Below are 21,858 nucleotides of genomic sequence, written 5' to 3'. Positions count from 1 at the left end.
TGTCTCCGTGTGGAAAGGCTCTGGTGGTGTACGGGGGATGCGCCTTGTTTTGAAGTGCTTTTCCTTTTCTGGTGAACATCCACTGACCTCGCCCCTTTCCTGCTTGTGTCCTGCCCACCACCCCCCCATCCTATTTGTTTTTGTTTTGCAGATTCTGTTTTATTTTGACATTGTTTTCACTACCATTTTCACCATTGAAATTGCTCTGAAGGTAAAGCCCCATCTCCCTCTCTCTTCCTTCCTCTCTCTGCCAGTCCCAGCTCTCCGCTGCTGTCTGTCTTGTTGCTAACACATGCTCCTGTTGGTGTTGGGTGCACTCTCAGAGCCACTAATCCAATTCTGCTTATTTTTCAGATCCTAGGCAATGCAGACTATGTCTTCACTAGTATCTTTACATTAGAAATTATCCTTAAGGTAATGCCCCTGAGCCATGTGTCTCCGTCTCTCTGTGTCTCTGCTCTGTCTGGTGACTCTTCCGTTTCCTTCACTCTCTGACTCTTGTGTCCTCACTTCATGCTCTCACTTGGCCTCAGCTCAGCTGCCAGGAGGAACCCACCCTACCTCACCACTCCCATGCACTCACTCAGCCGCAGTTCTAGGCCTCGAAAAGTCACGCACTGGCTGTGTCGCCATGGATGCTGTCCCATCACTGGCTGAGCATGGTGGCTGTCAGGGGTGCTCAGAGCCCACGTTCGCATGTACCTTCTAGAATCAGTCAGTGGCTGAGCCCTACTTGAAATTCTCTCTCCCTCCTCCTGCATAGAGGAAAAGCCAAACAAGCTCTAGGAAAGCAAACCCTCTGGAGCATGAAGGAGTCACTTTGGCTCCTGTGGTTGGAGGCTTATCATCAATCCCTTTCTCAGTATCAAGGCAAACATAATGGCTAAGCAAAGTTGGGCCATGTAATGGTTAGTAACGGTGGGCCTGAAACAGGACTGGGAGCCAGCATCACAACTGAGACATACAGCAGACAACTAGAGGTTGTTTCTGACCCTTTATGGCCTGCTTCTCTAATCCCCCACCCCCGTAAGCTGCAGCTCAGATGAGAGAGGTTTTTTACAGGTTGTTACACATATGTCTGCACCTGTAAATCAATGCATGGCCTTGGTTGTCTACCTAGGCTGTAGGTCCTTGGGTAATATTGGCTTCTCTCTGAGCAAGGGGGAGATTTTACCCTCAAGCAGAACAGACAGAGGAATCCTAGTCTCTGGTCACAGGCTTCAGCTTAAGCATCTTCCTGGGACACTTGCCTGGGATGCCCTCTCCCAAAAAAGCCCAGGCCTCTCTTCGGCTCATCGTTGGGGTGGATACAAGCCGCTGTCCACTCTGAGTGTGCACCAGTACCAGCTCCAGACCTCTCTTTTCCTGACGAAACCCTCAGATCGCGCCCAGCCTTTTAGAAGGCTTGACATTTCTGTGCCATTCAGATATGACTTGAGTTGGGCAGATTCTGTGTCTCCCAGGATGTCCTTATACCTCAGAGGCTCAGTGGTCCTGACCCTTAGCTTCCCTTGCTCACCAACTGTGTGGCTCAGATGTTTCTTTCCTGTTCAGAGATGTTAGATGGGGGACACATTCCTGGAAGTAGGTGCCTAGAGCCTACATTCTGATTCCTCCTTTCCACGGTGAGCCGCATTGCTGCTGCACCTATACTCAAGGTCGCATACGGGTCCTAGAGGAGCTTTCCCAGGACAAAAAAAATCTCTGAGGCCCAGTTCCCAGGACCCCAGGCCGAGCTTCACTTGAGGATTTCAATGGTGCTTTCTCCTTAAGATTGCCATGCAAGCGGAGATGAGAGTCTCTGCAAGCATTGCCATGGCAAGCCCTTCCCCCCACTTCTTCCTTTGGCTTCCAGTCTCTTTTTCCGCTCACTGTGCTTCTGAATACTCCTCCCGCATTCCCACTCCACTTCCCCACCTCCCGCGCCTGGGTTTGTCTGCCCAGCTGGAAGGTCCTGTATCATGCCAAGACACTGATTGTGATGGTGCCCACAGCCTCATTTGCTCTAAGGGATTGTTGAAGCGCCATTTGTCTTTGAAAGGACAGGACAGGTAGGAGCGTACTAGTTAGTCTGTTCTGCCGAGAACGAAAGTAGAATCAGAACCAGCCAAAGAAGTGGCATAAGTGACAGGGTGGCTTGTCCCTAGAGGTTACCTGGAGAAAGGTGATTGTCTGGGTTGGGTGCGAGGAGAAAACTTCACCTCCAGCTCAAAGAACTTGGAAGCTTTTTTCTCACTCCATCCCTTTCTCAGAACGTAGATGCCTAGTCCGGGGCCTTTCCTCGGAAATAGTTCAGGATTTAGGGACCAGGCGGGTGACAATCTAGTGGCACAGGGTAGAAGAAGGTCACTTGTCCAGGTATCTGTCCCTGGCTTTTTCTGGTGCCATGAATGCACATAGACTTCAGATAAATGTTCTATCTTCCGAGTATCTACTTCCCCTTTCTCACCCCACTCTTCCTCTGGTCTCGCCTAGGCACATGTCCATTTCTCCCACCCAACATCCTCATACATTCTAAAGGGCCGCTCTAATTCTAGCATCCATGACAAAACATGCCCAAAGTCAAGAGACAGAAGTTGTGTTGTGAGCCACAATGTCCCTGTCCAGGACTTCCTGATGAATATGAACTGTGACAGTCACTTAACTCTACTGTCTGGGGTCCAGGTCTTCACAGAGCCATAGGACAGTGAGCCCTCCAAATTGTAGTCTTTGGGAGGGATCTGTAGCCATATTACCCCAGAATCTTTTATGTAATCTCCCCACTTCTGAAAACTGCTGCCGAGCACAGATTCCTGAGTCCCCTGTGATCTCCCGCTGTAGGGGATAAATGGCAAGAATTAGGTCACAAGAGCTATTTTTGCCATTTTCCCCCTGTATTGGACTTTGGGTGTACCTCCCTAGACATGCTCTGATTCCAAAGAGAAAAACTGGGCTCCAGGTGACCAGGAAACTGTTCTTGGTCTCTCAACCATCAGTTCCACATTTTTTTCTTGGGCAGATGCTCTGTGACCGGTAGCTTTATTTAGGCTCCTCCTGGGTCTCTGCGAGCCTTTACTGCAGTCAGCAAAGTGTGAGTGTCCAGAGTGCAGTTTCTTAGACGCACAGGGAAGAATGGGAGTCAGATCCTAAAACAATAATCATCACCTGACATGCTCTTGTTTTGAACATTTTTAGAGAACGTTCTTTGCTGTCTGACCCATGCAAAAACATGAAATATCACTCACACTTTATAGATAAGGGCACAGCTTCTGTTGTATAAGAGGAATATAGATTTCAAACCCAAGCCATAGTGAAAGCGAACACACCTATGGAGCTTGTCATGTGCAGAAACATGTCCTAAGTGCTTCGTGTGTGACCACTCCACTGATGCTCACAACCCATGGGACAAGTGTTACCATTATCCTAATGTTGCAGATGGAGAAAATGAGTCACAACGAAGTTCTTTTTTTTTTTTTTGCATGAGGCACATGAAATATAGAAGAGCTGGACTTTGAATCCAGGTCATCTGGCTTCAGAGGCTGTATTTTACCCCACTGTTCCACCTTGGCCCTCTGAACATAGCTCCTGCTCTTTAAAAGACCCCATTGAGCTTCTACATTTGACAGAGACCCTAAGCATTGCTGGGACTAGCATGTAGAGAAAGACTAACTACAGTTATTGGTACCGACAGAAGTTTTCTAGAATATGGGATTTTTTTTTTAATGGTAAATCCAATTAAGTCCTGAACAAATCAGGATGGTCGGACGCCCATCTGGGCATGTCTCTTTCTTCCACTGATGCCTCGTGTCTCGGCTGGCTCTGAGGGTGAGATGGGGAAAAGAAGTTAGGAGCCATGCACACAGTGGGAACATAACCTATGCAGAAGCAGCAAAGGACCCCCTGCAGGGTGCAGCCGTGTCGGCCTGGGGATGAAGGACAGTGGAATGTTAGCAAAGTGTCATGGTGCCGATCTGAGGTTTGGGGTTGAAGAACCTGACACTTGTCAGAGCTACTAAATGTCCCGAGCTGGGGGCGGGGGGGTCCTTTGGTAGCTGAAGGAATGGTGGAGGAGTTTCTTGGCACTGCGTCACCTTCAGTCCTTCCTGCTATCCCTGTGCAGTGCTTGGGCTCTTCCCTGGGGATGCTGATGCTGCAGGCAGGAAGCCCGGTGTCTAAACGTCTCTGAAGCCTGGGTGGGTCACTCACTCGTGTTCTCTCCTCCCTGCAGATGACCGCTTACGGGGCTTTCCTGCACAAGGGCTCTTTCTGCCGAAACTACTTCAATATCTTGGACCTGCTGGTGGTTAGCGTGTCCCTCATCTCCTTTGGCATCCAGTGAGTCCCTCAACCCAAGATGGGGGCAAGCAGCTTGGAGTGGGTATCAGAGAAGTCAGTCAAGCCCTGGAGGGCCTTCATGCGGGACTCTGACAGTGTGACTAGGATTGGAATGGGGTGGAGCCTAAAGTAGTACCCAGTGTTTGTTTTTGTATCTTTCTCCTCCCCCCTCCTCCCTCTCCTCCTCCTCTTCCCCGTCCTTTCCTCGTGGTACTTGGGACTGAACACAGGGCCTAACTTGTTAGGCAAGTACTCCAAGCTCTTTTAGTTTTTATTTGACCTAGGTCCCACTAAGTTGCCCAGGCTGACCTTGAACTTATGACTTCCTACTTTAGCTCCTGAGTAGAGAGGATTATAGACCTGCACCACCAGCCCTACTTAATTTCTTATATCTGTGTCTTTCATGTATTTTTGTCATGGCAGGTTCAGGCTCCATTACAAACAAACAGGCATCTGTGGTACCTTCCTCTCTCTAAGCCTCCTTCACTATGCCTAAGGCCTGGGGCTGCCCTAGAGCTGCCCAAACCGGCCATTGCTCTGACCCACCCTGGCCTAGCCCAGCCTTTTCCTGATTCCCACATCTGTCCTCAGTCAAAGTCCATGCACACACCTACACATGGTGGGGGTATGCGCTTCTGTTCTACAATGAGGAGGGGGAAGAGAGAGATTAAGAAGGAGGAGGGTGGTGAGCACTGCTTCTCAACCTTAGCTGCACAGAGGAACCTTCTGGGAAAGTTAAAAAGAATGCCTTTTTCCTGAGCCCCACCCCTGGAGGGTCAGCTGCACAAGGACAAGGAATGAGTTATAAAACTCTCTAACCTGAGTCCCTCTCAGGCCAAGTTGCAAAAGTTTCTCTCAGGGTTGAAAGAAATTTGATTCTGAGTTTCTACCTATTCTAACAGCTGTGCTTATTAATCCTACACTTTGAGTTTTAAAACATTTTCACAGATCTGTTCTTCCATGGTACACACACACACACACACACACACACACACACAGGTACACACACACTACTTATAAGGTAGGCAAGGAAATACTTTTATAAATTTTGGTGTTCAAGACATTCAGAGACTAAGCCAAGGTTATACCAGTCACCAAGGCTTGTATCCCAGGTATTGGGTCTCCCTTCCCAAGGCTGGCTCATGGTTAGCCTCTATGGTGATATGGGGGCCATGGAAGTGAGACCTTTTTCTTTGGTCATCAATTATGTTACCTAAAATTTCTCTTTCGGAGCCTAAACATCTAGAGTCCCACCTCAGTACTACCAAGGTCACTGTTTCACATGAACCAACAACTCCTCTTGGTTATTTTGATTTTTTTTGTTTTGTTTTTGAATCTGCCCCTAATTTTTTCCATTGTGATGCAGTTCTAACTTCCTGCCTCCCAAATGCTGTGGGAACAGTGACAGAGAGAAATGGCCTTTGTGGCTTTTGAAGTAAAGATCCATGGACTAGAGAAACTGCATTTTTTTTTGTGCTATCTCTCTCTTGACGTAGGAAGAATAAGATCCGCACTTGCTAACACATCAGACCCTGGTTTGTTTGTTTGGTTGGTTGGTTGGTTGGTTGGTTCCCAGCTAAGTCTGAATCCTCTTGTCACATGCTGGAGCAGATGCTTTAATTAGATGGCACCTCAGGTCAGAGGTCACTTCAGAGGCTACTGAGTGTGGTTAATGACTTCTACTTGGGTTGGACAGATGGAAACCATCTAGCCATCTCGATGAAGGACTTATGGGGGTACCTGTCACCACTTCCCACCAGGAAGTAGCCATAGCCCAAAGCACCCAGATATGTTGGCATGACCTTGGCATTCCATGGTTCTTGGGACACCACTTCTTCTTTGAACATTTTTCCTGGCACACCACTGCCTCCTGGAAGTCTGAGCATGCCCTGAACCATGGTAGAATTTATATACAGTAGTGGGCAATGACCCAGGCATTGTGTTTGGAAATATTCCAGAATTACTTCCCCGTGCCTACCACCTCCAACCACAAAGCCTGAAGTTTCACCATCAACGTGCATTTGGTATGTACTGTGGTGATGTCTTCAGCAGGCAAGATAGTGAAAACTGCCATTTTACTTGGTGTATTTATACTGTGCCAAGTCCCTTCTACCTAATGTCCATAAATTCTCCTTCAGTCCCTGAAACAGTCCTTGGAGCTAATTACTGCCCCATTTTCCAGATGAAAAACCAGGGCACAGAAAATTAAGAAATGTGTCCTGGTGCAGCTGGCAGGTCACAGTGTGGGGACTGATGCAGGTCTAGCTGGCTTTCATTGTCACCTTTGACACTGTAGACATCTCTTAAGTCACATATTAATTTGCTAGGGACTTGGTTTTTGTGCCCCAGCCCTCCCTACACCAGGGCTGGAGACCAAAAGAAGGCCTCAAGCATGCCAGGCGAGCCCCCGCCTGAGCGGTGTCCCCACTGCCGCTGTGCCTTTACTGCCAGGGTCACAAAGGTCCCAGGGGCACAAAGAGGCCCCAGGTTCTTAGCTGAGTGATAGAAGTTCTCAGTCCCCAAGACAGAGTCTTCCTTCCTTCCTTCTTTCCTTTCTTCCTTCCTTGCTTCTTCCTCGCTCCGTCCTTCCTTCCTTCTTCCTTTCCTCCCTTCCTCCCTCCTTCCTCTTTCCTTCCTTCCTTCCTTCCTTCCTTCCTTTCTTCTTTCCCTCCTTCCTTCCTTCCTTCCTTTTTCCTTTATTGTATGTCTAAGAGCAACCACACACCATTCTCTGCTGTAGCCCAGGCAGGGGAACTAACCACCCACCCTGCTTCTCTCCCAGGTCCAGTGCAATCAACGTTGTGAAGATTTTACGAGTGCTGCGGGTCCTCAGGCCCCTGAGGGCCATAAACAGGGCCAAGGGGCTAAAGGTAAAGTAAGAGGGTCTGGGCGGACAGCATCAATGCAGTAAACATTATCCTCTGACTGGTAGAAGCTGAGGTGACGGACAGGCTACAGGTGAAAGAGTGTCACCTGTGATAGAGTCACTCTCTTAAGTTAAGTGTTTCAAAGGATTGCCCCCACACACACACTCACACATGATAAGTCAGTCTCTGTATACCTGGTTCTTGGCAAGGCAGTCACTGAAGCTGGCACCCCAGAAACGCTAATTTGCATCAAGATAGCATAAGCAGAGAAGTTTACTGACTTGAAATGGACAGAGAGGGGCCAGAACACTAGGAAGTTGTTGGCCATCCCTTGCCAGGATCTAACATTCATGGAGTATCGATGGTTCTCCTACCTGGTTCCTAGGAGGCATCTACAGGGGTTACAGGACCGGCTCCAGGGAGTGGCCTCCAGAGCAATTGAATTTCCCTCATTTATCCCTTACCCGGCTCAGCCGACAGATGCCACAAGGCACACACAATACTCGCCCACTTAGGTTAACATTCAGATAGGTAGGACTAAGACAAGGGAGAAACCATTTTTAAGTTAACTAACATATTGTTTTATCTTCCAAACCCTTGTCAAGGCAAACAAATAAACAAACAAACACAACCCACAGATTTTCCCTTAAAGAGGATATGAGGTAGTTTATTTTGGTGCCAAATGTAAATTATCCTAACTTGGTACTCCAAATACCATGTTTTTGTTGTTAGTTACTCATTCCTTTTTTTTTTTTAATTGGCTTGCGGTGTAACAGGTTTTCTCCTCATGGAATTCTCATTCCTCACTCTAACCATCGCCCCTCTTTTCCCTTCACACCTGCCCCCTTCCCTGCTGTACCCCTCCACCCTCAGGATTCCCGCTTCTGCTTTCGTATGTCACGTGTTCTCCTATCCCCCTTCCTTGAAGTCTCTTTTTCCATCTCATTGCCCCCTTTCTTGTTTCCTGGAAATTGCCCTCATTTGCTCCCGCCTAAGTACACGCACTTAATTAGAAGCCAGCGTATGGATGAGAAAACTTGTAGGTGTTGTCTTTCTGTGCCTAGATCACCTTACATAATACAGTTCTCCGATTCCATCCATTTTCCAACAAATTTCATTAACTTTTCTTTATGTTGAAAAAAAAATTCCACTGTTTGTACATACCACATTTTCATTATCCACTCGTCTGCAAAGACCATGTTTTCATGTGGTACCAGTTGAAAAGTTGTGTGTGTGTATGCATATACAATGTATCACAATCTTATCCCTCCCCCTTTCTCTCCTGCCCCCACACACTTCCCCTTACCGTCTCCTGTCTTCCTCCCAACTTCTTCTCTTAAACAACTCACAAATTCAGTCCAATTGGTGTTGTGCATATGTGCATTGGGGGAGGGTTATCAACTGGGGCACTGGCAATATGCCAATAGCCAGTAACTCTCCGTCCTGTCCCTCAGAGTGCCATTAGCTCCTCAGCTAGGGTCAGGTATCAGAAGCCCCTCCACCTCCATGCTGGAATTCTTAACTCTTTTGATAAAACTGGTGTCATTTCATAAGACTCCTTCATAAGGCCTCAATTTTGGTTAGCCCATTCACCACCTCTGATTTTCCCAACCCCCTTGCTCCCATCTCCATGTAAACCTTTAGCTCTCAGGATCCACAGTCCCCTCCTTTCATACGAGTCCTGTTCTCCCGTTTTATTATAATGTTTGCTTTGGTTTCAAGGTCACAGTTCCCATGTGTCTTCTTCATGTACACTTCCTTTTGCTCAACCCTTTCCCCACCCCTTTTCCTGAAACCCCATCACTACAGGACCTGCTTAAACTTTCCCATCTTCTCTACCTTGTTTCTGTAACCTGTCCCCTCTTCATAAGTGTATTCCACATCCACTAGCCCACTGCTAGTTCCCAGACTTCCATAGGTTCTCCAGGATACATACACAAAACACATTATTTGAATCTGACAGCCATCATATGAGAGAAAACGTACAATTTTTGTCCTTCTGAGTTGGGGTTACCTCACTCAATATAATACTTTCCAGATTCATCCATTTTTCCACAAATTTTGTAATTTCATTTTCTTTACAGTTTATGTCTCTCTTTAACAAAGATGATAGTTGGGTTTCCTTTGCTGTGTTGAACACCATGACCAAAAGCAACCTGAGGAAGAAAGAGTTTATTTCAGCTTACAATCATTGCCCATCATGAAGAGAAGCCAGGGTAGGCACAGAAACTGAAGCAGAAACCATGGAGGAGTGATGCCTACTGACTTGCACTTCGTGGCTTACTCAACCTGCTTTCTACCCACTTAGGGGTGGCACCACCCCCAATGGACTGTGCCCTTCCACGTCAGTCATTATCAGGAAAATGCCCCATAGACTTGCCTACAGAATCTGACGGAAACATTTTCTCAGTTGAGGTTCCTCTTCCCACAACTCTAGCTTGTGTCAGGTTGACAAACCACCCAGGAGAATTGTCCCCTTGTTAATTTCACACACAAACATGTTGCTGTTAAACCATGAAGTTTCCTTTCTCGCTTATCCCCAAGATGGCATGCTAATATTAATACCATAATATAAACACGATATAACTTTTTAAGTCCCATGGTCTTTAAATTTTTCAGCACTTGAAAGTTCGGTCTTTTTAAAAATCCAGTGTTTCCTTATAAGAGTTTCATCTTTTAACTGTGGGCTCCTATTACGTTCAAACTAAGTTAAATACTTTCTTGTTCCAAGAGGAAAGAACCAGGGTGCAGTCACAATCAAATAAAAGCAAAACCAAAAGTGAGCAGTGTTGAATGTTCAGTACTTAGCTTCTGGGCCCCACTCATGGTCTTCTGAGCTCCAACATGCCTGGACAGCTTCCCTTCTTCAGCTCATCTCATAGGCTTAGGCTGGTCCTTGGCAGTCACCCACCCTGTGGTACTGCTGTCTCCAATATTCTGGGGTCTCCATGGCAACTAAAACTACACCTTCACCAACAGCCTCCCCAGAACTCTCTTCAGGGGTTCCAGCCCTTCTACCCAGGGCCAGGCCTCAGCTACTCTCCATGACTTCATTATGCCTTTAAACCAGTAACACCTCCAGCTGTCAACCTGAGATGTAGCCTTGGCCCTCTTTGGAGCACAACTTCTGTGTGCCGAAACTGGGAAAATACTCCCAAAAGGCTCACTTCTGTGATCCCAGTCTTTTCTTGATCAGCGCTAATTTCTCTGTTCCCAATAACCAGCATCCACTGTCCCATCAAAACAGAGGTTTCTCTTTAATGGTGCTGGCCTCCTGTTAATCACAGCCAACTCTTCAGTCCCAGCTGACCAGAGCCCCAGATTCTTGATTCAAAGTATCACTCAAACATCCCTTTGAAACATCACAGGCCAGGCCTCTCCATCATCTGCATCTCTCTCAGCATCCCTGTCATCCAAGCTCCTTTAGCATCCCAGTAAAGCTATGAGCACTAAATGGTTTTTCCAGTACAAAGTTTCAAAGTCCTTCTGCAATCCTCACAAAAACAACATGGATAGGTCATCACAGCAATAGCCCATGATCCTGATTTTAAAAAAAAAAATGTCCTACTTAGGTTTCTATTGCTATGATATGACTATATATATGGAATTTATTCAAGTGGCTTATGGGCTGTGGTCCAAATCATCCAACAATAGCTGTCTTTACAATGTAAAGGCCAAGCATTCTGTAGTTGTTCAGTCACAGAGACTGAAATGTCTCAGCAGTCCCTGTCTCATGCTGGAGTCCCAGGGAAGTCCTAGAGGGCTGTTGTTCTTCATTTTACATTGGAATCCCAAAGAAGTAGGTTCTATCACGAACAAAGGAAGGCCTCAGCAACAGGATAGAGGTGCTTGCCGATGGAAGAGGGGCAAGCAGCAAACAGCACAAGTTTCCTTTTTCTTGTCCTTTAATGTAGGCTGCCACCAGAAAGTGTGTCCCAGATTTAGGGACATCTTCCCACCTTAAATGATGTAATCAAGAAAATCCTTCATAGGCATTCCCATATTACTGGGGTTTTCATTGACTCAAGGTATAGTCTAGTTGACAGCCAAGATTAACTATCATGATGACCAAAAACAAGATTTTTTTTTTTAAGCTTAGGGTTGTAGTCCATCTTAAAGGGAAGTCAGGATAGGAGCAAGAAGGCAGGAATGGAAGCAGAAGCCATGGAGGAGTGCTGCTTATTGGTTTGCTCTTTATGACTTGCTCAGTCTGCTTTCTTATACACCACAGGACTGTCTGCAAGAGGCGCTGCACCCAGTGGACTGGGCCTTCCCACAGGAATCATTAGTCCCACATTATAAGCAATCTGATGGAAACATTTTCTCAGTTGAGGTTTCCCTTTCCAGATAAGTCTAGCTTGGGTCAAATTGGACAAAAAAAGATGGTTCATTGGTTAACTTAATTTAATGGGACACCCAATAATTATTTTATAAAGGGATAATAAATGTTTTCAAAGAGGGTAAGTAGATTTTAGATTTCAGAGAGCCAACAAGAATGCTATATGCTAAGGAAGCAAATGCTTTAGTTTTGAACAGCTGGTGTAATATGGTTACTTACCCACCAACCTAAAAGACTGAAGATCACAGGCAGGGGGATAGAATTTTGTACAATAGATCAAAGTTTTAAAATAGTTTTAAATATTGTCTACTAAAATAAGTTTTGCAATTGTTAAGTGATTTAACAGGCATGTCCCCAAATAGGAATAATTTTTTTTCAAGTAATTCTTTTTAATAACATTTCTCCTACTATGGAGGCAGTGGCCATCCAGCTAAAGAAGGCTTTACCCCATTGGTAAACACACAGCCTTAGTATTTTAACATTCACATGAAATCTAATCACTAAGTTTCAAATGGTTTACTTGATAAAAGCATAAAATAGAATACCCTAGTTCTCTGGGCCTTTTCTTTTTCATTCTATTCAAGCATCAGTTTTATCTCGAGGTATTTTTAATAACCTTTCTTTATAGCCAATTTAGTCATACCAGTGTCATCTCTTTTTTTAATTTTTAGGCTTTACAATATTGAAAGTATTTTAATAATATTTTATTAATTCTTTGAGAATCTCATGCAATATATTTTGATCCTACTCATCCCTGCTACTCTTATTTCGCCTAGATCCACCCCCACCTACCTGTTCACCCAACTTCATGTCCTCTTTTTTTTTTTTTTTATCCATTGAGTCTACTTTGTGCTACCCAAATACTCTTGAATGTGAGACCATCCCCTGGATCATGGTTGATTTACAGGAGTCATACCCTTAAGGGAAATGGGCTCTCCTTCTCCCAACAGCTACCAATCACCAATAGCTCCTCAGCTAGAGGGAGGGCCTTGTGCCAATCTCTCTCCTCTTGACAAGTGGGGTCCCATAAACCCCCAAACATTATAAGCTATTGCCATTATTCTTAGTTACCCTCCAGAACTTGACAGTAAGACCCTACTGTTGACGGTACCAGGTACTTGAGTCATGGAACACGGGGAAATCAAGCTGACCTGGAAGCTTTATCCCTACTGGCTAGCTTTCCTGGTGCTGGAAAGTGCTGTGCATGCTGCCAGAGGAGAGAAGCAATCATCCATCTTTCCAAGCTGTGAGCCCTATGCGGTAAAATGATGACTGTCCTGGCAGGGTTAGTCCACTGGTGCAAATAGCGACGTGAGTGTCCTTGGAATAATCGAACCAAAAACAAAGCCATCCTTCACCTTTTTCCTCTACAGAGATAGCAACACTGCTAGGCTCTCCATGTCTTTGGGTGTCATCTAACACCAGCTTATTATTAGGTAAATCCTTTTGGAAAACAGCAACAGATCCCAAACTTTCACCAACCCTTGGCCAAGAATGCCCTCAGGTGACATCAAAGGCCTATGACAGAGATTCCCCCACTTTACTATAACCCACCTGTGTGGTACTTCCACCAATGAACTTGAGTATGCCTCAATTTATATAAAAATTTAAAAGAAAACACAGGAAGTTGAAACACAACAAAATGTGAACAGTCCTGGAGACATTTTTCAACAAACTTACATTATTTGTTTTAAGATTTAAGCCCTTTATTTTTTGAGACAGGATTTCTCGCTGTAGCCTTGGCTGTCCTGGAATTCACTTTATGGACCAGGATGGCCTCAAACCCAAGAGATCCACCTGCCTCTGCCTCCTGAGTGCTGGGGTTAAAGACATGTGCCATCACTGCCCGGCAAGACTTTAGCCTTCTTATAATAAGCATTTAGAAGTTGTCTCTGCCTAAAAGGCAATGGCTTGTCATTTAGGTCTACATGGCAACCAGAAGGCAGCATTAAAATGAGGCGTTCTGTCTCTATCCTTTTTATCACCTTTACTTTTGGGTCAGTTTATTTACCTTTATAGTAAAGGTTTTAATCGTTTAGCCAATGTCTTATTTAAAGTATTTTCTCCTTTTTTATATTTTCTCCTTCTTTAAACCAGAAGGAACAGTAAGTTATTACTCTAAATAGAATGAAAAGGAAAAATTGTGTTTATGTTGTAAGGAAACATGTTAGGATTATCTGTAAATCTTAAGATGTCATTGTCTACCTTTAAGTAGGTTAATCGGTTCTTTAAATGACAGTTTTGTTTTTTATAGTTTTAGTGTTGTCTCTTACCTAGGCTTGGCTAGATAAGGACCTTGAAAATGTGTTTTTCAAGTGTTTGTAGCAGTTAAAAATAGTCTTTAAAGTGCTTATATTTATGTGCATGCGTATGAATCTTAAAACAAAGCATATACCAAGAATAGCACTTGCTAACTTCTTGAAAGATAAATAAATAGCCACCGATTTTGTTGTTCAGTTTTTCTTGGGACACAAAATGACCCATAAAAACCAATCACATAAAAATAATTGCCGTTGACAGACACAACATAATCAGATATGCTTTTTAGTAGCAACTAGGTAGGAAATTTATATCTCAAAGATATAGAGCTTCACTTAAACATTGAGAAGGGCCCAATGAAGGCAAACAACAATGATGTCTATATTAGGTGGATGGGGTAAGGCAGTTAGTGTTCGTCGATGTTCAAACGAGAGGGGATAATTTTGTTTATTGAATTTTTTCCTTCTGACGTTCTCAAGTCAGTGTGTAAGAGAGTTCATTTGGGCAGTGAGCCCGAGCATTGAGAAAGAACTCTGCCTTGTATCAGAGAGGAAGAAAGCTAGGCCTCGGGAGGAAGCCAGAGCAGGGCTGAGACTGCAGGCATGGCTGGGCTGCGAGTAGAGAGAAGTCATCATGGGCCGTTAAATGGCCAGAAGTTATGGTCCAGGAGTGGATATAACAGCCCCAGGAGGGAGGGGGGTCAGAAAATCGGGATTTGACTACCAGCTATTAGAGAAGGGAAATTCTGAGAAAATCTTGAGGAAACTGAAAGTCTGGCTTCCTGTAGGTCTCTCCTGTAGGTCTTTCCTGTAGATCAGAAATTCTAGCCAGGAAAGAAAACCACAGGCACAGATGTCAACATTTTAGCCACATGTTCTGTGTTCTTGTACTCTGAAGAAGAGTTGACAACCCAAAGGAGATCAGTTGGGCATTCCCCATGGTAACCCCTATGATGTCTTAGCTTCTTTTCCTATTACTGTGATAAAAACAAATAATCTAACTAAAGTAGATCAAGGGGAACATGATTTACTTTAGTTCAAGTTCAAGGATACAGTACATAATGGCACAAAACCATGCAGCAGAGCCCGAAGCTACTGGTCACATGACAGTAGGAAATCAGAGAGTAAAGAATGTTTGTGTTCAGTGGCCTTTTCCTTTCTTCTAACCAGGACCCAAAGCCAGGCAATGGCGCTGCTCAAATTTTCATATAGGGTTTCCCACCTCAGTTAACCTAATTAGCATAACTTCTCACAGGCATCCCAGAAGTTAAATAATCCCTCATAAATTGCCTGGAGGATGTCTCCTAGGTGATCCCAGATCCTGTCAAGCAATAATTGGCAATAACCATCACATACAGGGAAAAGAAAAACAGTCATGTGGAGTAAAAAGCCAGGATAAGGCCAATGAAGGGGGCGCATTCCCCAACACCCCAAGGAGAGGCAACCTTGGCTGGTAAAAGGAGAACAGAGGGGTGTCCCTACCCCATCAGCGTCTTCCCTGAAGACACTCTCAAAGCTGTCTCTAACAAGCTGAAGGAGTGGTGGACCTTGCACTTGGGCACACCAAGTGAGAGATGAAACGGAGCTTCCCATCTGAAAAGTGAAGTCTTTTCTCTCCCGCCAACAGAGTCAAAGTCCTCCTAAAATTCCCCTTTTAACTCACAATGTTCCTGAAAGAGGATCACCATCAGCTAGGAGGTTCATTGAGGTCTGGTAGTATTCAACGTATGGAAAAAGAGTAGTGAGGGGAGATTAGAAAGGGGGAGTCCCACGAGATTCCCAGAAAGAAGCAACAGCTCCTCCCACTTCCAGGCTATAGTGGACCGTCCTTTTCCTTACTGCCTTAGTGATCCACCAAAGAATAGCTTTAGTTAGGGTCCATCAGCTCCAAGTGTGGAATAAGGCCTTCCACAAGGAGACAAAAGGATTGATGCCGGCCATCCGGAGTCACCTACCCTGTAGGCCTTTGGATATCCCTGAAGATTAGACCCAGCCAGAGATTTTCAGTTGCCGGTGGATTCAGCCAATTACTACAGGCTCCAGAGTGAAAGGGGAACAAGGAAATAAAAGAAGGGTCTCCTGTTTAGGTCACCACAGTGTTAGGTGAAAATCACGGTCAAGATTTGAGTGCCAAGATTTCCACCAAGACAGAAAAAAAAAATTATTTATTCTTTATAGACAGAGAAAGGCCAGAACACTAAGGAAGGTGTTGTCCCTCTTGGTCAGGGACTAGGATTTATGTGGGTAGTTAGTAACTGGTTCCTAGAAGTCATCTACGGGGCAGTTACAGGACTGGCTCGAGAGTAATTACAAGACTTACTCTACATCAGGGTAATCGGATTGATTCAAAAGTAGGGTGAAGGCAAGGGAGAAGACATTTTTGAGTTAGCATTGTTTGGTATTTTCACCACTCAGACAGGAGTTTGGAAGGAAGGGCTTATATCCCTGTCATTTCCCAGAGTCCAAGGAGCCCTTCGCATTCTGAGTTCCATCATCATGACTCTGGAAAGGTTGCCTGGACGCTTTCTCCCACTCAGTGGAGCATAGGATCTGTCTGTGCTGCCTGTGTGGAGGGGCCCTGGGACTGGCTCAAGCCTGCTTAGGCTGAAACCTTATCCCATTCTTCTTCCCATTGCAGCACGTGGTCCAGTGTGTGTTTGTGGCCATCCGGACCATTGGGAACATTGTAATAGTCACCACTCTGCTGCAGTTCATGTTCGCCTGCATTGGGGTCCAGCTCTTCAAGGTAAAGTCCCGCCTCCTTCCCCTCTCATCAGCATTCCAGGGAAGGGAGCCAAAGATGCAAGAGGGGACATCAGTCTAGGTCAGGTGTGCAGAACAGTACGACCTGAAACTACAACCTGTCAGACCTGAGACACTGTGACCTCAGACGACAACCTGTCAATCAGACCTGAGGCACCGTGACCTCTCCCCACAACCTACTTGAGCTTCTTAGACCAAGAGAGTAGAGGGAAACCTGCTCTGCCTCTCCCAGCTCAAGGCCTCTGTGTTCTCTGTTATGCCACCCCTCCCCTACACCACCCAGCCAGAGGCCTGGACGGCCTCTTCTTTTCTGCTTCCATCTCTTTAGTTCTGCTAGTCTCTCACCTGAAGCACTCTCTCTGTCCCTCACCCTCCACTATATAAATTTCCACTGACTTCCTCCCATGAACTCCCTCCAATCCCAGATCCCCTTCTTTCTTCCTCTCAAGACCTTCCTAGAGAGCAGTCTTCAAAGGTTGGCTCCCTGCTTATGAATCTAAGTGCACTCTGGGCTCCGAATGTGAACCACGTCCTCCACATCTGAACTCTGTTCATCTTTCACCCGTTATCCCTGAAGCTTATTGATGGTCTTCTGGCAGACCCACCCCTTGCGGAGCCTGCCTAATCACTTTGTTCTTCTCTTCTAGGGGAAGCTCTATACCTGCTCGGATAGCTCCAAACAGACGGAGGCAGAATGCAAGTGAGTTTAAGCTAAGAGGCTGCAGAGCCAGGGCTGGTTAACTCAGGGGAGGCTGGTGGCTTGGTTAGAGAGGAGTGAAGACTGTCCTCCTACCATTTCATTATATGACCTCACTTTTGTGACATGTGACTTTATTCCTCAAAGTTCAAGCCACTGAGGCTTCTGATAGCTGGGATAATGTGTTTGCATCCTACCCAGCATGCCAGGATGGTAGAGATATAGGACATTCTGTGATTACCTTTCTCTCCCTTTCTCAGGGGTAACTACATCACATACAAAGATGGAGAAGTTGACCACCCTATTATCCAGCCTCGAAGCTGGGAGAACAGCAAGTTTGACTTTGACAATGTTCTGGCAGCCATGATGGCCCTCTTCACCGTCTCCACCTTTGAGGGGTGGCCAGAGTGAGTATGAATGAATACCAAGGCTCACAGCCCTAACATTAGAGTCTAGACACTGACTGTCTATGTATTATCCAAAGTCTTATACTTTCTCTGAATTCTTCCCAGAGGTCATACTGGTGTTGTCCCCGGCCAGTGAGAGTGCTTCGAGAATTCTCACAGAACATGATCGCCACAGAAACATAGACTTTTAGCTGGACATAGGGGTGCACACCTTTAATCCCAGCACTGGGGAGCCAGAAGCAGATAAAACTCTGAGACAGAATCTCTGAGTTTGAGGCTAGTCTAGACTATGTAGTGAGTTCCAAGCCAGCCAAAACTACATAGTGAGACTCTGTCTCAAAAACAGAAACTATCTCTTATAAAAGGTATTATAGGAGATGGGGATGCAGAGGATTTCCCTGAGGACCTTGTGCATGTCATGCAAGTGCTGTACCACTCAATACATCTGCAGCATCTTAGAAATCCCAACCAAAAATGGATACCTTTTAACTCCTTTCCCCAAGATCAGTATGAGTCACAGGATTAGAAGTCCCTGCCATTATCTTTATGGCATTTCTGAGTCAAATACAGAATTTCTCTGTGTAAACCTTTGATCACCAGAGTTCTAGTTTACCAGTGTAGCTGGTATGGGTAAAGGTAACCAGGAGGTCTCTGTCCCATTAGACTGTGTACTAGTCTCCTTGGGGAAAGCCTTGTCTACATTGACACTGTCAACTAAGAAAGAGACAAAAGCCAGGGACCCAGTTCCTCTGCAGATGTGATAGTTTCCCTACAGGACCAGCTCATTGGTCCTCACACAGCATGGCTGGTAGCAGGCTGGCTCATCTAGTGCCCTTTGTGTCTTGGTTTAAACAACTGTGTCCCCATCCAACAGTGCATGGATGGGATTTGCCATTGTTATATGGCAATATATAAGCGATACTTGGAGAATAGCCATATGCCAGGGAAATTACAATAGAAGAGAAAGAAATAATTCTGACCCCACAGCCCAGCCTGCAATGTATGGCAGACGTGTGTGTGTGTGTGTGTGTGTGTGTGTGTGTGTGTGTGTGTGTGTAATCTGAACTACTGTAGATAATGTGAATAATCTAAGGTCATGCTAGTTTTATTTTATCTAAATGAATATTTTTTCCTCAGGTTTACTTTTTGTTTGGCCTCACCTCCTTTAGCCCATGCCAGTTTGCAAAGCTGTTTCAATATTTACCAATACTTCTGTATTTGAAATTGGTGTCAGTGATGGATGTTACAGTTCAACAGCTCTTGACAGTTTCAAAACACTGTGTATATATTATATCAGCTGCTCTGTCAGTTAGGAAAGTAGGGAATTATCATTTCCACTTGACAGTTGTGGACTCAGTGCCAAAGAGATTCATTGCTTTGCCTAGAAGGGACTTGAGCCCCAGACCCTCTGGCCCCAGCCTGGAGCTGTTTCCTTTGATTGCAGGGATCCCTGGGAGCAGTGGTGCCATCATCTCATGGAGGTGACACTGCTTCTCCAGTTCACTCTGTGAGCCTGTCTCCTCCTGTAGGCTGCTGTACCGTTCCATCGACTCCCACACAGAAGACAAGGGCCCCATCTACAACTACCGTGTGGAGATCTCCATCTTCTTCATCATCTACATCATCATCATTGCCTTCTTCATGATGAACATCTTCGTGGGTTTCGTCATTGTCACCTTCCAGGAGCAGGGGGAGCAAGAGTACAAGAACTGTGAGCTGGACAAGAACCAGGTAGCTTTCTGGGAAGGAAAGGAGGAAAGCCGGGACCCCAGAAGGAAGGGCAGAAGTTGGCTGCCCAAGAGTCATTAGAAGAGAGCCTACGGGACTTAGAGAGATGTGTGTGGATGCTAATGTTCTCTGTCCTGTCATGCACTAGAACAGGGTTTTTGTTCCAAATCCCTGTGGCAGAAATGTGGATCCAGTCTTTCTCAGACCTGACAGACATGAAATCCTCCCAAATCCCAGATCTGGAAAATACGATCAATCAGCGAATATTTGTTAAACTTCCCCTTAGCAATACTTTGTTTCAGACAACATGGAAAAAAGAAATTTATGTCATATCCAAAAATTAGGAAGTTACTTTATGCCCAGGTATGTTAGCATCATTGTCTGTAGTATGAGGACACTTGTTAGTTCCTGGCTGCTCAGCCCCAAAATAACCACACAGAAACTGTATTAATTAAATCACTGTTGGCCCATTAGCTCTAACTTCTTATTGGCTAGTTCTTACATCTTAATTTAACCCATTTCTATTAATATGGGTATTGTCACGAGGCTGTGGCTTACCGGCAAGATTCTGACTGAAATCTGTCTCTGACGGGGCTACATGGCTTCTCTTCACTCCACCTTCCTTTCTCCCAGCATTGAGTTTAGTTTTCCCTGCCTAGCTCTGTTCTACCCTATCAGGCCAAGCTAGTTTCTTTATTCATTAACCAGTAAAAGCAGCACATTGACAGAAGGACCTCCTACACTAATTGTCAAAGGAGCGACTAGAACATTGTTGTAAAGAGAGAGCTTGGGATGGCCAAGAGAACAGTTTTAAGAAACCACTTAGATGGCTTTTCAAGCAAAACAGAGGTCTGAGCAGGGGTCGAGAGAAGAGTCTTAAGGGGGTGTGGCATGGTGACACTAAGGTCTTAGAATGTGCTCTCTCAGCTCCCCTGGGTGAGTAAGGTGCTGTTAGGATTGGACATTGGTCTGAAACCTCAGCTCCCTTTGCCCTCCCAGTGAAAACATGTTCTAAATAAAGCCAGCTCATGAGGATACAGCCCAGTGTGCCCAGCTCTGTGCTTGACAGGAAAGCTGGACCCTTTGTGGGCTTTGATATCTGCTATTTAGCTTTAGATTCAACATTTGGGCTACTGTGTAGCATTGAAAGAAAGAGAAGGAAGGAAGCATAGATGAAGTGTGTAGAGAACCTGACCTAACAGATATAAAAACAGGTCAGATCAGCAAGACTTGGGGATTAAGCATGGAGGTCAAGGGTCAAGCAGGCTACAGTGGCTGGTTTTCTGCTTCCTGATTTAGAGATTTGGGTGCTGTGCATAGAGATTGCCTGACATTTTCTGTATTCCCAAGACTCTAGTTAGAACAAGAGTTCCTCTCTTGACAGTTCTGTGTCTTCTGATCATGTAGATGCTCAACAAGAAGGAAGAAGGATTTAGGATTAAAAAAAAACAAATTAGGCAAGAAATACCCCATGGAGAATTTGTGGTGTGGGACAAAGCCAATGAGAGCTATGAGCCAATCGGTATTTATGAGGCGCCAAGCACTTGCTGAGCAATGCACCAGTCATTACCGGTTGGAGAAAAGGAGCTGAGCTCATTGCTTGCAATCTGAAGAAGAGTTGCTGGAAGGGGCCTCTGTCCTTGACAAGGGATGCCAGAAAAATCAAAAGCCATTACATGCCACACGTGTGAGCAGAGCCTGAGAACACCTTCCTGGGTTGTGGTTTTGCAAGCATCCTGCCTTTTATTGTCCCACACCCTCTGTCACCCCCACTCTTCCTCCACGTGCCTTCACTTCTCCTCCTTCCCTTCCAGAGACAATGTGTGGAATATGCCCTCAAGGCCCGACCCTTGCGAAGGTACATCCCCAAGAACCAGCACCAGTATAAAGTGTGGTATGTGGTCAACTCTACCTACTTCGAGTATCTGATGTTCGTCCTTATCCTGCTCAACACCATCTGCCTGGCCATGCAGGTCAGTCTATGGGTGGGGGGCTAGCCTAGGGAAAGTGCTGGGGAAAGATGTAGTAAAAGGAGCCGCAAGGCCAGGCCAAGTGGTCACTGCCTACAGCTGGGACAGTCAGGGAGTCAGAAGAGTGAGAGAAAGACAAGTAGCCCTTCTCAGGGATGGGGTTCCTCTGAGAGCTTATGGAAGAATCCCCGGGGCCCTAGATTGATAACAGGGAATAGAGGAGGTAGAGAACCATGAGAGTAAGCTTGGAGTCGTCATCATAAGGCATGGGTGTGGAGGTGGATTCAAATCCTACCTACAAGGAAGTCAGTTTGTGCCAGGGCTCTCATGTGCCAGAAACATCTAGAAGTCATCATGCCCAATCATCAGGAACTCAGATCTCTGCTACCCAGCTCTCACACAGTAGGAAAGGCAAGAGCTTGCAATGACTCCAGGGTTTGCCTGCCTGCCCAAGGCATGGTGGGTAGCCTTCTGAGGATGGCTCAAGGAAGATCTCTGCAGACATGGAGGCATCT

The 21,858-nt window shown here is 45.6% G+C and overlaps 1 protein-coding gene across 11 annotated transcripts in view; it reads left to right on the top strand.

Annotated features, from left to right (window-relative positions):
* Cacna1c (calcium voltage-gated channel subunit alpha1 C) overlaps positions 1 to 21,858 on the top strand; it is a 665,087-nt gene that overhangs the window by 571,772 nt on the left and 71,457 nt on the right. For 6 of the 11 annotated variants that reach the window (XM_041642573.1, XM_041642544.1, XM_041642566.1 and 3 more), the window contains 8 exons: positions 355 to 414; positions 4,208 to 4,314; positions 7,097 to 7,184; positions 16,417 to 16,524; positions 17,189 to 17,241; positions 17,499 to 17,645; positions 19,175 to 19,376; positions 21,188 to 21,346. In XM_041642573.1, coding sequence (XP_041498507.1) covers positions 355 to 414; positions 4,208 to 4,314; positions 7,097 to 7,184; positions 16,417 to 16,524; positions 17,189 to 17,241; positions 17,499 to 17,645; positions 19,175 to 19,376; positions 21,188 to 21,346 — 924 coding nt within the window. Of the gene's footprint in view, positions 1 to 151; positions 212 to 354; positions 415 to 4,207; positions 4,315 to 7,096; positions 7,185 to 16,416; positions 16,525 to 17,188; positions 17,242 to 17,498; positions 17,646 to 19,174; positions 19,377 to 21,187; positions 21,347 to 21,858 lie in introns of all 11 variants that reach the window. The other 5 variants (XM_041642583.1, XM_041642549.1, XM_041642558.1 and 2 more) reach the window with 2 other exon arrangements.

This window comes from Microtus oregoni, unplaced genomic scaffold, assembly GCF_018167655.1.
Source record: "Microtus oregoni isolate MIOR12 unplaced genomic scaffold, Mior012 000002F_ref0000024, whole genome shotgun sequence".
In the NCBI taxonomy this organism is placed as follows: Eukaryota; Metazoa; Chordata; class Mammalia; order Rodentia; family Cricetidae; genus Microtus; species Microtus oregoni.
Note: the sequence above shows the minus strand (reverse complement) of the source record. Positions and strands in the feature narration are given on the sequence as shown.